We start from the raw sequence: 17,025 nt of genomic DNA on the forward strand, positions 1-17,025 counted from the left end.
CAAATAAAACGCTGCTTTGTGCCGGGGGTCAGAGTAGGGGAACTGCTGAATGTCACTAAAGGGGGTTTGGCCTTCTTTTGGTGCTTGGCAGAACCCTCAGCATCACCCTCATCAAGATCTGTTATTTGTTTTGACCATTAACTCAGACAGATTTACAGTCTGATAGCAATAAAACTGAAGTGGCTCTGGCACTGCATTGTCTCACTTTGGTTTTGTTCTGCAGGGCAGTGCAGCCACATCTTCCCTCCCCAGCTCGGCACGCTAAACATCCTTCATGGCAACGGCACGGCTGTGGGGACCGTAATAACGTTCCAGTGCTCTGCTGAGTACCAGCTGGAGGGACCTGGCTTCATCACCTGTATTTGGAAAGGGAATGGTACCCAGTGGACAGCTGGAGTGCCCTCCTGCCAGCGTAAGGTTCTTTCCAAACCATTGCCAACCCTTTTAGGCTGCATTGTGTTTGTTTTGCCCTGCCTATCTTCTGCATTAGGATAAATTTTAGACATCTGAGAAAAGAAAATGATAAATTCATTTTCCTTCAAAGTTGTCCTCACTTACTGTAATTGTGCTCCATATGTATGCTGACATAATTCATTATCAGGATGCAGAAAAGACTCAGCTGGATTTGTGCCTGATCTCATGCCACCAGGTCCCGCAGTGCTGCACCCAGAGTAACTGTGGCTCTGTAGCTACAAGCTGTACCATTCTTTAGAAAATGTGTAGCTATGAGTAGCTAATGTGCAAACATGTTTGCAAACCCTCTCATCTCCCAGCTTCCTTTCCTGAAGATATTTTTGCTGCAAAAGAGACACAGTGATACTTTTTGAACAGTTCCAGGTTGTTGCCTGTGGACAGCTGCCTGGGAAAGTTACCACACTGATAAACCATGTTTGAATGGCATCAAGATTAACTACTTTTCATGCTGCATTCTTTCTTATTTAATACAATAGTTTAGTTATTACTAATTAGTTAGTAATTTGACTAGGCCCAAGCAAAACATGGTATCTCTAAGCTTTGAGAATCTCAGTCTGTCTCAGACCTTGGTTATTTTAAGCCACAAGTAGATGGATGGCTCCTATAGACACTTTGCGCTTCCTCTCAAACTCAGCTATTCTTATATCTTATTTGAGAGATTCCACTAAAGAAAAATGAGAGAAATCCTTCCCTCCAGAGGCTGCAGCAAAATAATGCTTTGTGTGGAGCTCAGCTGAACCATTTCTGGTGCTGATCATTGTGGTGTTGGAAGAACTACAGGAGTTACGAAGCAAGACCTGCTCAGTGCTCCAAATGAGTTGGCAGAGGTCTGCTTTAGCTATGCCACACCACATTCCCACTCCTCCTTTTGTCTGGATAACTCACTTCCAGCATCAGATCACTGTGAACACTCAGCCCTGCAGATGTTGTCCCTTCTCCCATCCTGCATCCTTCCCGAAACAGAAGAAGAGCTGTTGTTCACTGCCTGCAAGATAGAATGCAACTACATGGAACTGTCCCTGCTCTAAAGGGCAGTTCTTTAAACCCATTTCCCCTTCTCGGTATCTGGTTTTGCAGCTCCAGTCCTTGTTAACAATTGCTTATAAGTCTGCTAGCTCAACTGCATTTGAGATGCTGACAAAGTTGTGCTTTTTAGCTACTGCAGCACTCAAGGCATTATGTTTAATTAATTACTGTAATTAAATACTTGTGAACAATTCATTAGTAGCTTATAAAATAGAGATTTTTAAATACCCTAGCTGGAGGCTTGCATAGCTGTATGCTGAAGCCAAGGTAGTCTGGTATCTTGGCACAGTCTAAAGTGAAAGTCCTCACTGAGCTACTATTAGCAGAAGTGGGAAGCAGGTAGGTTTCAGGATGGTTTAATGAAAATGTGAATGATGAATTCATGGCTTGACTTTAGAAACATGCTTCTGTGTTTGCTTTGCTGCAGCCGTATCAAAATATGAGAGTTTTGGATTTAAGGTTGCAGTGATTGCCTCCATCGTGAGCTGTGCCATCATTCTGCTGATGTCCATGGCTTTTTTAACTTGTTGTCTTATCAAGTATGTGAAGAAAAGTGAAAGGAGGAAGACTCAAAGGTATGTCAAGAAAAGATTTTTAAACCCAGTGTAAGACTGTACATCAGATGGATCCCACTGCTGTGATAGCAGAGAGCTTCAAAGGACTTGATGCTTGTAACACTGCAATGATGTTAATTATTTTAAATCCTTAATTTGTAGGTCAAGCATAAGGCATAGAAAGACTTGGAATTCAAGTGTATTTAGGCACCTAATGTCCGTTAATATCACATAGCCTCAGTGGGCCTGGGCAGATCTGGATTTATCCAGGATTATGCAAAAGCTGAACATACAAGTCTTATTTGCTGGCCCAGTCTTTCTCTCCTTGAATTATTTAACATTGGCTGTGTTTTCCCTTGTTCTCTCTTTCTCTTTTTCTTTTGCTTTTCTTGAACACTGCTGGGAAAATTCATCTACCCATGTAGAAGCCATCAAAGTCCTCACTGCCTGCAAAACTATCACAACGTTGTGCTGGAAAAAGATAGGGTTTTGTCTTCTGGCTTGAAGTGCAGGATTAGAAACAGGCACAGGAAGAAGTAAATTTTACAGTTCAGCCATTATAAAAACTCAGTGTGAAGTGTGTCTGCATGACCACATCTGACTATATGCTAAAGCCGAGCCAACTGTGAGCATCCCTCCAAAGTGACCTGCTACAGAATCCTTTCCATGAGTGCCTCTTTTTGATTTTCCTCTCACTTTTCCTACTCGTTGTCCCCATGTCTGCGTGTAGCTCATGGAGGTGGCTGCACCTGTCCTGTGGTGCACACAGTAAGCTGAACTCTGATTTTCATAGATTAGGTTAGGGTTAGGGCTGGAAAAGACCTTCAGATCGTGTAGCTCCAACCCCTACCTCTTCTTCCTTCCAAGAAGTGTTTGGAGTAAGGCAGAGTAGCAGTGGAGTAGAGGGAGATCAGGGAGGACACAGTGAAGGTCTCTACTCTGAGCTGTGTTTTATCTAGAGTTGTGAGGAAACCAGCTTAGGGGGGAAATTCTGTCATATTGAATTTTGACTGTAGATACAGATTTTCCATCAAAAGGATATTGCGAGAAGAAAAAAAAAAAAAAGAAAGTCTTTGGTGTCATTCATGATATGAGGTAGCATGAAATAACTTTTGAAATGGAAGGGTTGATTGGCATTTTTTTGGAATTGCCACTTTTTGGTAAGACTGTTCATATCAAAGTCCTTGCTTTTCATTTATTTTAAATGAAGTTTTCTCAGTTAGCCATTCACATGACTTGCATAACTTGGTATTTTTCTCTTATGGAAAAAAAATCCCTTCACATGAGGCATTTTGACATGGTTCTATCATCAGGCTTAATGCGATTCCCTTTGCTGGGAGCTTCTCCATTCCCTTCTGCCATCTGTCCTCCCTTCACTGTCCCATGAAGGAACTGCTCCAACACGGCCCATCCACAAGCCCTGTTCGTGGAGTGATGCTCTGAGCACTGTAGACAATGTGTGGCTTGGTCTTGATGTAGAGAACACCTGAGATGATGTAGAAACTGCCCATGTCATGTGAAAAAGAGTAACACAACCCTGTGTGTAATATGCTCAGTCTGCAACGTACCAGATGTGGTGGTAGCATCTCTTTTGTTGATGTAGGTGGAAAATGTGGATTTACTTTTGGATGCACAAAACATTAATCTGAAGAGAAGCTGCAGGCTTGGTAACTTAATGCAAAATGAGAATATTTGGTAGGGCATTAGTTAAATAAGTGTCTCTTAGACCATCTCTGAAAGAAAAGGTAGTCTGTACCCATGGAGTAGGGAGGATGTCCTCACTTTGCTTTTACCTTTGAAGTCTGCCTGTCTACTTTTCTTTGGCTTTTTGTCTTTGTCTACTTTTTTGTTGGCCTAACTAGAAGAGATCACCTCTGCCTACAGACCTGTATTTCAAGGTACCTGTTTGATGATCTTTAAAGTGCTATCTTATGTTTTATCCTTGCATTTGGTGAGAAGAAGGACAAAGGCTACTGAAAATCCTCACATAATTTAGCCTTCTCACAGACCTTGTCCCACTGCATGAGCATAGCCACTATTTTCTTTGGTAGGAGCAGGATTGCATTCTGAGAGGGCAGAAATGACACTGAAGTCAGCATTGCCAGCTCTCACAATTTAATCTTGTCCCATCAGCTCGTGCGAGTGTCTGTGATTGTGGGAATCTTAGACTTCTTTTACAAACAAGAAAAGAAATAGTGATTCTCCCCTTACCCCAAGTTATAGAAAGCAGCATGAAAAGCACCTTGAGTGCTTCCAAAAGGAAATAAAATAAGCCCTGCTCTTCACAAAGGCAACATTACCTTTTTTAAGTCAATTCATTTTTTCAACCTGCCTGGTTATTTGAATCTCAGCAACAGCAGAGCTGCAAAACTTGCCAGAAAAGGCTTCTTGTTTTTAATTCTGAAATCATTTATTCCATAAAGTGGGGATGGGCTGAGGTCTTTCACATACACAGTATCTGCCCTGACATATGTCACTTATGAAGGTCCCTGAGAAAACTGACACAACACATCTCAGGTGACTTTTGCTATTAGCAGTAGTCTCAAAATCCACTGATTTAAATTGACATCATTATTGGTGTTTTGTCCTTGAACTGTCCACAGGTGCTTTTTTTGGTTTATTTGTATAGTGGTTTTTTTGAGGAGTGGTTGATAATACTTAAAATACCACTATTGTACAGAATAAAATTGATGCTATTTAAGAACACATCACCACCACCACCTTAAGGTATTTAAGCAGCTATGTAAGTCACTGGAAATTTGCCTTGCAGTTGAAGTTCAGCTATGTGTTTTAGTGCAGTCTTCTGTAAACATGGATTTAGATTTAAACTCTAGGGAGTCAGGGCTGTGGTCAGATAAAAGCTCAGAGATACAGCCATTTATCACAGTAATGTATTGTATCCCTTGCTTTATTCACAGAGATATGCAGCTGTGGTACCAGCTCAGAGCCGAAGAACTAGAGCACATGCAAGCTGCTTACTATGGGTTTAAGGGAAGAAACAATAACAACAATAAGAAACTCAGGAATAAATCTGTATTCGATGATGTGGCTAAAATGGCATATGATAATCAAGGCTTCTACAGGTAAGGCTATTAAAATACAGTGGGTTTGAATTAGTTTGTTGAACATATTTTAGAAAGAAGATACCTTGAAAATGTACTTTAAAGGGGATGCCCTGAGAGAGCAACTGATGCCAGGGAATTGTCATGTCTTGTTCTTTAATTTACCTGTCTTGTGGGGTATTAATGCTGCTGAAAGGAGAGACAACAGAGAAGCTGAGCCTGACCTCCCTTCTTAAAGCTTCTTCCATCTATCCCCAGTAGTACTTGGTGAAGCCTGCTCTGCAGGGAAGGTTGTACCAGATTAAATGGAGAGAGGGTTTTAATTGGCTTTGTTAAACTGATGCTAAATTCCATCAGGAAAGTCAGCACTCTGTGTGGGTTAGTGGTATCAAAGTGACAGTTCTCATAAGAGCCTTAGGGGAGAAGGCAGCCCGGGACACTGGGCTGTGTTAGGCTCAAGGTGAGCACTGGGTATTACTCTTTATCCCTTGGTGACCACGAGAGCTCCCTTTGAGCAATGCCATTTTGTTACCAGGGTGTGCAGGACAAGCACAGCAGGATCCTCACCTGTGAGGCAGCATGAGTGTCCCCAGTGGGGGAGCCCAAAACAGCCCGTGGGGGATTCCAGGGAAATGTCCATGCTGAGATGAAGTGTGCATTGATGGTGGCTGATGCAGGCATTTTTGGATCAGTCCAAAATCACCTCTCAAGGTATCCCAATGTGTTATTCTGTCTGTGTTGTTGCCAACAAAAAATCAAGAAAAATTAATAAATCGTAGAATGGTTTAGGTTGGAAAAGACCTTAAGATCATCCTGTTCCACCCCCCCTGCCATGGGCAGGGATGTCTCACCGTAGACCATGTTGCCCAAGGCTCTGTCCACCCTGGTCTTGAACACTGCCAGGAATGGAGCATTTACCGCTTCTTTGGGCAACCTGTCCCAGTGTCTCACCACCCTCACAGTAAAGAACTTCTTTATATCTAGCTGAACACCCCCTGCTTAAGTTTAAACCTGTTACCCCTTGTCCTATCACACAGTCCCTGATGACGAGCCCCTCCCCAGCATCTTTGTAGCCCCCTTCAGAGACTGGAAGCTGCTCTGAGATCTTCATGCAGCTTCTCTTCTCCAGCCCCACTGTTCTCAGTCTGTTTTCATACGGGAGGTGCTCCAGCCCCTGATCATCCTCGTGGCCTCCTCTGGCCTTGTTCCAACAGTTCCATGTCCTTTTTATGTTGAGGACACCAGAACTGCACACAGTACTTCAAAGTGTGGTCTCACCAGAGCAGAGCAGAGAGGCAGAATCACCTCCTTCGACCTGCTGGTCACGCTCCTTTTGATGCAGCCCAGGACACAGGTGGTTTCTGGGCTGCAAGCTCACACTGAAGCTGGCTCATGTTAAGTTTCTCATTGATCAACACCCCTAAGTCCTTCTCTGCATAAATGTGAAATTCTAACTGCTGGTTTGCTATCATCATTCATATAAATACAGTCACTGTGTCTCCTATATACATTGGGTTCTACTTCGCCATCATGTATGAAAATATCCTTGTCTGCAACCTTGTTTGCTTTTAATTCACTGCTCACTTACACAGCATTTGTGTAAATACAGCAGTATTTGTGATTTCTAGCAGTTGCCTGCATAAAACAATTCTATGCAGATTTTAAATCTACTTCCATGTCACAGTGCAGCTGAAAATTATATTCTAATTGAGCACTTACACACAAGTCTGATGGCTGCTTAATCAATTCCTAGCTTTGGGTGATTGCAGAAAGTGTGTCCAGCACATTAAGCACAGTTTACAACCTAAACAGCTTTTAGAAGACTCAGGATGCAGTTTTTAATTTAGGGTAATTTCAATCTGCTACAATGTTAAAATGTTTTGTGTAAGTGTAATCTGCTTTTAAAACAACATAGATAAAAGGGCTCTTAAGGGCTATAAACAGAGGTTAGTGCTCTGCTGGAACCTCAGGCTCTGGTCTGCAATAAGATACCGGACAAGCGGTTCTTATCTGCACTGTTCCAGGAGTTGAAGCTGCTATGTTATGTTTACAAACTTCTGCGCACCTTTCCTTAACTGCAAGTAGCAGGGAATATGCAATTCCTCTGAATAAATAGCTTCAGTCAGGCCCACAATCAACAAGTTTATTATTTCTTTAGAATGTATAAACTTCAGTGGGGAACAATTGTTGGGGGTCGAGCATGGGCGCTTTAACAGGCTTGCAGCAAGCTGTGAGAAAGTGAACCTCTGACCCCAGGCTGGAAGAGGAAGCGTCAAGGTCAGCAAAACAGGAGCGCAATAACAAGATGCCAGAAGCATGATGTAACACTAAGCTGAAGCGAAGGTGTGAAACCAATCAGGAGAGGCAAAGTGGAGCGTGTACCTCTCGCGGGCAAAGTGAAGCAGCCAATCAAGTAATGTGTGATTGCGTGTAAGACAGTATATTAAGAGCAGCCTTGTAATCAATAAACGGAGCATTTTGTGAACCTACATCGTATCGGTGTTTTCTCCCCTCCACCTGGCCGCGGCAGGAACAATACACCTGATGTGTTAAATACTGGTGCCCCTACCCACCTCCTGATGGATGAAGGCTGCTATTAATCAAGGTCTACTTTATTTCCACCATGCAGAGGGGGTGCGATCCTGGCTAATCACTACCCAGAGCAAAATTCCACTGGGAGAGCAGGTGTGTTATTAGTTTCTGCATCCCAGAGCCATTTTGCACGTGGAGAACAAGTGCTGCTTCTAATCAGAATTGGGAATGGCACTGAAACTGTGGCAGACTGAATATAACTGTCTTGAAATTGCTCTAGGAATCAGTTTGTACCTTCTTCCTTTTCTTCACTCAAATGAGATCTATTTAATCAAGGGTAGTAAAAGATGTTGAATTTCTACTGCTTAATTCTGTTAAGTGGATATATGCTCAGGATGATGTGGGAATGCTGCTAACCTATTTCATGCCAATTCTTGAAGACAACAAATGATCTGTCAGCTTTGTGTTTCACTTGCAAGGCTTATTGTTTGTGAGTAGCAAATTAGGCTGTTTCTTCATGTGCTCATCCACCTTACTAGAAGCAGCAGGACAGTGTAGGCAAATCCATGGCTTATGCTGGGAAGACGAGTGTGGAAAGGACATGTCCACTACCTGGGTTACTTCTGTGGTACCTTTCCCTGTTTAAGGTGAAGTGGATGTGTTGGCAGCCTGTACTTGGAAGAAATCTCTAACTGTGGGAGTGTTGCTATAGTGGTGGAGCTGTTATAGTATTGATTGTCCAAGGAAATAAAGGCATGTGATGCAGTTGGGGAAAAGCAGCAAACCTGAGGGAATCCAAACAAAAGATTCTATATATCGCTGTGTGCATGTGAACCAAAGTGTGTGTCCATGGTCGCAAACAATCCAGCAGATAATTTAACCAAGGTTCCTCAAGGAATGTTCAGGCTTGACATTAGGAAGCATTTTGTTACAGAGAGGGTGTTCAGACACTGGCACAGGCTTTCTAGAGAGCTGGTTGATGCCCCAAGCCTGTCAGTGGTGAAGAGTCATTGGCTCAATGCCCTTAATAATATGCTGTAACTTTTGGGCATCCCTGAATTGATCAGGCAGTTGGGCTAGATGATTGTTGTAGGCCCCTTCCAACTGAAATCTGTCCTATCCTATTCTGTTCTGATCTGTTCTGTTCTTGTATTAATGTTTCAGACATTTGGAGGACTTTGTGCAGTGCATTGCTAGACCTCTGACCAAATCAGAAAGCCTACTTTGTTTTTCTAATGAGGAACTGTCCTAAGAAGCATGGGAGCTGATTGTTTTCTCCCTGCTGTATCAGGGCTGCAGTACATGTTATTCTCTGTGATAGAGCCATGGGAAGTGGCTGTGCAACCCACTTAGGAGGGGAAGGCTGAGAGATGAGTGGTGCCTTTATCTGAGAAGGAAGTGGGTGAAAGTTTGGCAATTTCAGTCGTTTTTACAATAGTATTTCCTTTTCTTAAAGAAAACTGTTTTGCTGCTTCTTCATGTAACATACAAAGTATCTGGAAGAATTTGAATTCCTCCACCCTTGAAGAAGACCATTTTAAGTATATCTTAGCCAGTTTTTTAATAGAAGAGGATGTAGGTCATGCTGCTTTTCAGACTTAATTGGAATATATTTAGAGATTAACTAGAGATTAACATTTAGATTCACCACTTCAAGGATCAAAGATACAAAGATAGGTAAGCCAATAGAAAATAAAAGGAAAAGCTAACTTTTTCAGAAGGTAAGATATTTGTTATGGTTTACAGAGTCATTTAGGATTAAAAACCTGTCATCTGTTAAAGCAGTGCCTTAGTATGCCATTGAGATAATTGTGTGGCTGAAACAAGGTGGCATAATGTGGATGCAGAATGCTGATGTCTACAAGTTATAAATAATGTAGAAGCTGAGCTGTTGGACAGTAAGAAGCTCTGGACCCATTTGTCACAAAAAGATTTTTTCCCCTCATGTTTGAAACATGGAACAAGTGTGATGAATATATAGTTTTGCAGGGAAATGTTGAATCTTAGTGGCAGCTACTGTAATTATAATGAGCCTCATTCTGTCTTCTTGGCTGCTTGAACAAATTGCTTAAAAATGCTGAGAAATATGTCTACACATACCTGGAATCGTTAACTACAGAGTGCAGTCACTGTTCAAGGCACCTCTTTCATTTGGATGTAAGGAATCACAATGAGGATAAAATTATCAATTTTTGGCAGAAAATCTTATATGCGCTGCAGGCATTTACAGCATATCTGCTCTTTTAGAATACTTGAAGAGATAAGTGATATAGAGCAGGGAAAGGCAAGTTACAAGGCATGGGGCTGCTGGGAGGGATGTTTTTTCCCCAGTGTTTCTTCTCAGAAGTTGAGAGCATAGAGCAGAGATAGCAGGTTGCTGTATGATGCAGAGGTTTGACACAGATTAGCTGAAGGGTCTGCCACTTATGGAAGGAAGATTAGCTGCAGCTCTGGGCCACAGAGTTAGAGAAAAACTAACTCTGAGGGAGGACTGCTGGGCAGAGGCAGGGCTTGTCAGCATGGGGATGTATCAGGAACAGCTCACACAGTCTGATTGCAGTATGTGTCAGGAGAAAAGCCTCAACTCAGGAAATTGTATTCTTCTCCCTTTAACATTCTAAGATTTAAACCACTTCCCAATTCTGCATGGGAATAAAACCAGGACTGTTGGCATCATTCTTCCAAAGTGAGAGACCTCAAAGTAGCAGAGCACACCACACCTGCCTGGGGTCAGATGGGCACCAGGGATGCCCCGTGTTGCACAGGAGCTGACATTTGAAATGCTGTGCTGTGTTTAGGAGGGTTCTTAGAGATGGGCGTGTTCCTGAGCAGGATATGTTATTTTTGGATCAGTTATCTTCCGGTGAAGAATCTTACCTGGCCCTGCAGTAATCCGCCTTTGGAATAATTGCTTGGGCAGCCACCATCCAAGGCAAACAGTCCTCTTCTTCAGCCATGGCTGAGAGCTTCGACTTGGTCAGGTACCTGAGCAGGCAGTGACAGGCACAGGGCAAAATGTCCATAAAGAGAAGGTAAATGACAGCTGTCCTTCCTTTGTTCCAGTTTGAGTAATGTTTGAGTAATTTAGTAATGTCTGAGAGGAGAATGACAGTAAGAGATGACGTTAAAGAAACTGGTGTTGAAAAGTGGGGGGTGATTTTAATGCAGGCATTGGGGTACATCACCCTGTGGATCAGCCATAGCTGTTCCCCAAGTGGATGGTTGGTGCAGGTGGGTTGAGGCAAGTTTGACCTCAGAACCCCCTGCCTGGAGTAAGCCTTGCCTGGATCCCAAACTGAATTAGCAGCATACTGTTTTCCACTGAGTAGTTCTAGCCATGCCTCCAGAAGAAATCATAAAAATACACACAATCTAGTGTAACTATTGTGAGGGCAAATAGCAAAGCATTTTTTGGCATGCAAAGGCATGAAAGAAATGGGCATTCCACTGTTTGAGCCATAGTATACTTATCCATCTGCAGCATGTGCGGAAAGATAACTGTCCCAGGAGAAACCAGATCACTAGTAATAAGAAAAAAATGAGAGCTCATTTCACTTTGCATCAGCTTCCTCATTATAGTAAAAAAATAGCCACACATAGGGAATCCTCTACTTAGCTTTTTCAGCATAACAGCCCTGTAACCTGTCCTGAGGTAGGTACTCCCTTGACACAGTGAAGTGCTGTTATTTTGCAAGGGAGAAATGATGGTTCAGTATTTTCCACCAGGAGAACTGAGTTTAGCCATGGACTAACTCCTTTTCATCCTCTGTCAGCTAAGAGACCATCAGAAAGAAAGTAGTCCAGCTTGAAAATACATCTAAAGGCAGCAAAGAAATTTAGTAATTCTCCCCCACCCTCCCACCCCCAGTGTTGAAGCATTTGGAATAAGTAGTGCATTCAAAATTTGGACTGGTTTGAGGTGAATTATTTTACACAGCTCTAGGCCAAGTTATAAAGCATTTTCTATGATGTAGCTGATCTGACTGAAGGAGTGAGCCCAATGGAAAAGCCCATGTCTCGGTAGGTTTGAAGTCCTCCTTTCAGCTGGAGCATATTATCAAGAAGAAAAAAAATCTCTCCTGCAGAGAAACAGGAGAGTGTATTCTCCCACAGAGATATTTTAGTACCTGAAATATTTGTACCAGAGCCCTTTCTGATTACAAGATGCTTTACAAGTGTACCTGGCAAAAAAACTAATAAGGACAATCCAACAACAAAAATGTCCATGTGAAAGGGTTTTGGAAAAAAACTCCAAATCCAGATGCTCTTAGGAGATGCACCTCAGCATTTGCAGTCAGTCCAAGAAACCATATGGAAGGTTTGTGAAATTAGCTCATAGCTTTGGCCTCCACAGTAAAATGAAATGTTTTCCTTTTCTCTTTGATTTAGTGGCTATAGTGGTTGAAGTTTTCCACTACCTTGTGTAAGGAGTTGCAAAGAAGGTGCAAGTCAGAAACTCATATTGCTCTGAAGAATGTTCATGTCTGTCCAGGCTTGCTGAGGAGCATGGCTGTAAGCCCAAGTACTGTCTAGCAGTATGGATAAGATGGGATGGAACACTTGGCTACATTCCTACCTTGCCCTGTGCCCCCTTGAGGCCACTTTCCCAGTTGATTTTCTCCTCTGAATACCTAAGTAGAAAAGATTTAAAAGCTGAAGGATCTGATGCCCTTCCTAGACATAAGGCAGAAGCTCTTCCCCATGAGGGTGCTGAGGCGCTGGCACAGGGTGCCCAGAGAAGCTGTGGCTGCCCCATCCCTGGCAGTGTTCGAGGCCAGGTTGGACACAGGGGCTTGGAGCAAGCTGCTTCAATGGAATGTGTCCCTGCCCGTGACAGGAGACTGGAACTGGATAAGCTTTAAGGTTGCTTCCAACCCAAACCAGCCTGTGATTCTATGGCTCTATGTAGATTTGATTTACCATGGTGAAAGTGGACAACACTTGAAGAAATATGTTTGTTGAGAGACAAGCTGCTGCAAAGCTTGATGGAAAATGTAAATAGAGCAAGAAAAACCCACTAGGACACCTAGAATATCATCAGAGGGAGAATTAAGGTGGCAAAACATCTTCTACAACAGTGACTTAATGCAAGGCTGGTAGAGGCCCTGAGGAAACCACTTTGGGTGGTTTTGAAGGCCAGTGGTCTCACAGAGAACTTGACACTTCGTTCCCTCCAGAAGATCCACCTATTTGCTTTTACAATTGGCCTCCCTGTCAGAAGTTGCTTCTGTTGGTCTGGAAGCTCAGGTGTGCAGAGCTCAGCACCATGGTCTCCTGGTGCCCAAGGCTGTAGTGCATGTGTGGGACTGTTTGTCTGTGCAGATTGGATATGGCCACCCCGATCAGCTGTAAGGCTTCAATTGCAGAGAGCCACTGGCATCTGCTCCCTAGGCTGCAGGAGATGTAGGACCCATTGTCACTTCAGTATTTAATACTTCTCTATATAAAGCATCTGGTGAAATGGCTGCAAAGAGCAAATGACCAGTTTGATACAATTGTAGTTAACTAATACAGTTCCTCACACGTGTGGTGGTTGATTGTGTGGCACTTGGATAGGAGAGGGGCAGTTTTCCTTTTCAAGCTTTCACATAGATCGTCCCATCCTGTGAGTTGTCCCACCTTGAGCTTCTCTATTCATGGAGGATTTTCTTCCTGTAGTTTGTTATTACTGTGCTCTGTGTTCCCCACCACCACCTTTCAGAGACTAAAATTGTCCAGCACCTTTTGACATGCATGTTTCAAGGAGAAGTCAGGCAGGGGAAGTGAGCTGCGGTTTAGTCTCGGGGTCCCGTCACAAAAAGTGGAAGAGCAAACTGCTAAATAAGACTGATTCCTGAATTCTAATCTGAATTGTCATCACAGTGAGCACAGAGGGGGTGTGCACGGCAACATGTGCTTTTCATAAGGTTTCTATTATTATTTTCATAATCCTTCCATGATCCCCCCAGGGTCCTGTACAAAGCCACCAGACACACAGTACAAAAAAATCCCCTCCCGTCCTCCAGTGTAAGAATCTGTGCTTGGACTCAGCACCAACACCAGGCAGCATTGTGATAGCCCCAGTGCTGTGAGTTCTCACACTTCTCAGATGTCCCCTTAACTGTGTTTTCCCCTCCAGTTAGGAACAGCTCTCAAGTAGTCAAGCAATATTCTTGTGAGTCCTCCAAAGCCCATTGGTTCTTCTCCCTGGATAGGAGCTCCAACTTTATCTGTCAAATAAAGTCTGTCCTGGTCAAATGTACTGTGCACCTAGCATCCTTGGGTGAGTTTGCATTTCCAGATAAGAGCACAGGGAGGTCTTCTAATCCTCTTACCCTGGAAACTCCTGCAAACTGTTAAAAAGCCACACTTACTCAGGACAAAGTAGAGAGCTGTTGAGGATGAAAGTGCAGACTGAAGGCCAGGTCTGACTGACAGCCTTGTGGGCAGAGGAGAGCTCACTGTGTGCTCATCTGTCCCTGTCGACACTTCAGCCCTCTTAATAGCATTTCTCAGCCTCCACATAGGTGGGACTCCACTGACTTCACTGTCCTTCTGACATCCACAGGGCTCAACATAGTGCAGTGAATTGAGGGTGCCTACTGCTACCACATCCTAGTTTTATAGCTCCCAAAATGGAAGGAAGAGGTTGCTTAGCCAGGAGTATAATTGTCCTCCAGGCACAGTTTTAGCCAGTCTATGTTTTTGAGTTGCTGGTGGATTGTGGGTAATTGCAGAGATTCACAGTATAGAGTTTTATAGGAAAAAGAGTCAGAATGGGATGAATTCTGCCCAGGTAAAGTATATTTATTGCACCATAACCAGAACACCTAGATTTGAACTATAATCCTGGCAGGGCTAGTTGCAAAAGCTGGAGCTATTCCATGCTAAACTTCATGCCAGTTCTTCTCCCTGTACAAGCTCTTTTGATTTGATTTTTATTTTGTAACTATTGATGCCACCTCAAGAAGACAGAGCTAAGTTCCAATATATTATTAAAAAATAAAAAATGCACAGTAGCAAGTGTCTCAGAAGATTTTTCTTTCAGCAGTGAGATCTGCAGTATAACCTCATGTAGCTTCTTTTCCCTGATGGCAAGGCACAGGGGTTCTCAGATAGGTATTCTAGTGTCCAGCACAAAGATACCTGAGGGCTTTGGTGCACCAAGAATAAAAGACACAGTTAAAACAGTGCGGGTCAACACAAAGTGTGCCAAGTGACCAGGCTGGGTTTTTTTAAGAAATAGAGGAGTGTGTCGTTGCCCAAATTACAAGTGGGTAAATTCTGTTCATCAGAGCACCACCTTGATAAGTATATTGAGACTATGCTGATGACAGTGCCTTCTTGCATCAAATGCAGAGGTACTCTAAGATGCCTTTGCACTATCTGACTGTAGCTTATGCCCCAGATAGTTTCACAATACAGCTTTCCAGTGAAGAGGAAGATTCATTCCGCTTTACAGCAGATATATCTGCACTCAGTACCAGAACAGTAAGACCTTGGTTATTTGGTTTTATCTTCTGTTATTCCCGTGTTTTCTATATATGTGCACTTTTCGTGTATGAGAATTTCTGCCAGCTGGCTTTCTGCAGCATATAACTGCAGAACGTAACTTGTTTCCTGACCAGCTTTACACTTGCAAAAGGATAAGGCCACCCTGTCCTGGCTGTGCAGGGTGTGCAGGCTTCTGTGCTCAGTGGTGTCAGTGTGGGGCAGGCAATCTCAGCCTGGTATTTTACAAAAGCCCACATGCTCAGACCAGAGTCATATGGCACAGACCCCAAAGGGCCTTGTCTTACCTGTTTCTGGTCCACAAAGCCATGTGCTTAAAGCCCACCGTATCTAGCATGCCTCCAGCAGCAGCATGCAAACACAAGCTGATCCCACATTGCTTTTCTTGTGTGTAGGTTACTGAGCATCTTTTCAGGAATTCTGCTGTCTCTGGCTGCCGCTGCTCTGCCCACACCATCCACCTCTGGGTGGTTTGCTGGCTGGGGCTGCAGCTTGTCTCCCCATTGCTGGCAGACCTCCTTCCCTGGTGTGGGGAGGATTAGTGACCACCAGAGCTGCTGGAAATGCAGAGTCTCAGCCTGCAGTTCCTTTTGGGAGGGCCAGGCAGTAGCCAGACTGGGCAGTCAAGGGTTAGCACAAGGCTTGATGTGACTGTACTGCATCGACATCACTGGCAGCTCTGTAAATAACACCTCAAATCCTGCTGAGCACAACTGGCTCTCATGTTTCCAGCAGTGCTCTGGTAACCAAGCACAGATTTTCTTTCTATACCAGTCCCAGAATTCAAATGTTTGTAAAAATCCAGATAGCATAACATTAAATTGAAGCTGGGGACTCATTTGATAGAAAACAAACAGCATCTGTCCCAACCCCAAATAACAGCAACTTCACAAGTGTTCTCAAGGTCTGCATCAGCTTTTACAGAAACACAGTCATTTACTCCACTGCTGCCAACTGTTTTTAATGCTAGAAGTGAGTCCTTATGTTACAGCACAAGATTTGCAAAATGCCTGATGTACAAATGAAGTGGATGAGGAAGTTCTGTATCCTCACCAGAGCAAATGAAACAGAAATAACTTTTTCTTTATGCTTGCAGGTTCCAGGAGGAGTGGACTCGGGACATCATAGCTCCTGGGTGTGGCAAAGACAGCAATCATCCACCTAAGTTGACCAAGAGCAGTAGTACACTGATGAAACAGGCTATATTAGGACACAACACTCCAGTACAGACAGTGAACTCAATACTTCTCATTGAAGTCCATGGATATAAGGACAGTTTTAAAAAACGGAGCTGTCAGATACCTGCTGCTGTCTGATACACAACTGCTCCTTTGCACCCAAATGAAATTTGGATAGAAATATGTGCCTTAAAGACAGCATAGAGAGTGAATTATTCATATGAATTTGAAAGTTTTCTATATTCCAAGATGGTTATTTAATAGAAATGCTTCAAGTTATGATAAAAATGAAAAGAATGAATGTTGAGGCTGACAGTCCATTCTCTATGGTGTGCTGTCTTGTGACCATGGCAAAACTGAAATCTTCTGTACATCCAGAGGGAAATGGTAGTCAGTTTGTATATTTGCCTCATACAAAGTTACTGATAATAATTACACATCTGTAAGATTGCAATCTTCTTTTAACCAGTGGTTTTTGTAAGCATTTCAGAATTAAAAATCCCTCATATTTTTACACAGTAGTATAATAGAACTACAATAAAACTTTGTTTTTAAGTAAAAGCCCCTGTTGTTTGGTATCAGGAAGGCCTTTTTGTTGGATCCTTGTGCTCTGCATTTCAAGACCACATGTGATGGTGTGCAGCCAAGGCACAGCTCTGTATCCACCAGCCTATGGGATGGAGGAGGTGCTGCCATGGGCACTGATGG

General features: G+C 43.2%; 1 protein-coding gene across 2 annotated transcripts in view; it reads left to right on the plus strand.

Moving 5' to 3' along the window:
• SUSD3 (sushi domain containing 3) overlaps positions 1-16,785 on the plus strand; it is a 32,059-nt gene extending 15,274 nt beyond the window's left edge. Inside the window, exons 2-5 of one of the 2 annotated variants that reach the window (XM_005149448.4) lie at positions 224-412; positions 1,928-2,075; positions 4,973-5,137; positions 16,236-16,785. In XM_005149448.4, coding sequence (XP_005149505.2) covers positions 224-412; positions 1,928-2,075; positions 4,973-5,137; positions 16,236-16,455 — 722 coding nt within the window. In that variant the 3' untranslated portion in view covers positions 16,456-16,785. Of the gene's footprint in view, positions 1-223; positions 413-1,927; positions 2,076-4,972; positions 5,138-5,651; positions 5,860-16,235 lie in introns of those variants that run through there. The other variant, XM_034066329.1, reaches the window with a different exon arrangement.
• The last annotated feature ends 240 nt before the right edge of the window (positions 16,786-17,025 follow it).

Source organism: Melopsittacus undulatus, chromosome 9 (assembly GCF_012275295.1).
Source record: "Melopsittacus undulatus isolate bMelUnd1 chromosome 9, bMelUnd1.mat.Z, whole genome shotgun sequence".
Classification (NCBI taxonomy): domain Eukaryota; kingdom Metazoa; phylum Chordata; class Aves; order Psittaciformes; family Psittaculidae; genus Melopsittacus; species Melopsittacus undulatus.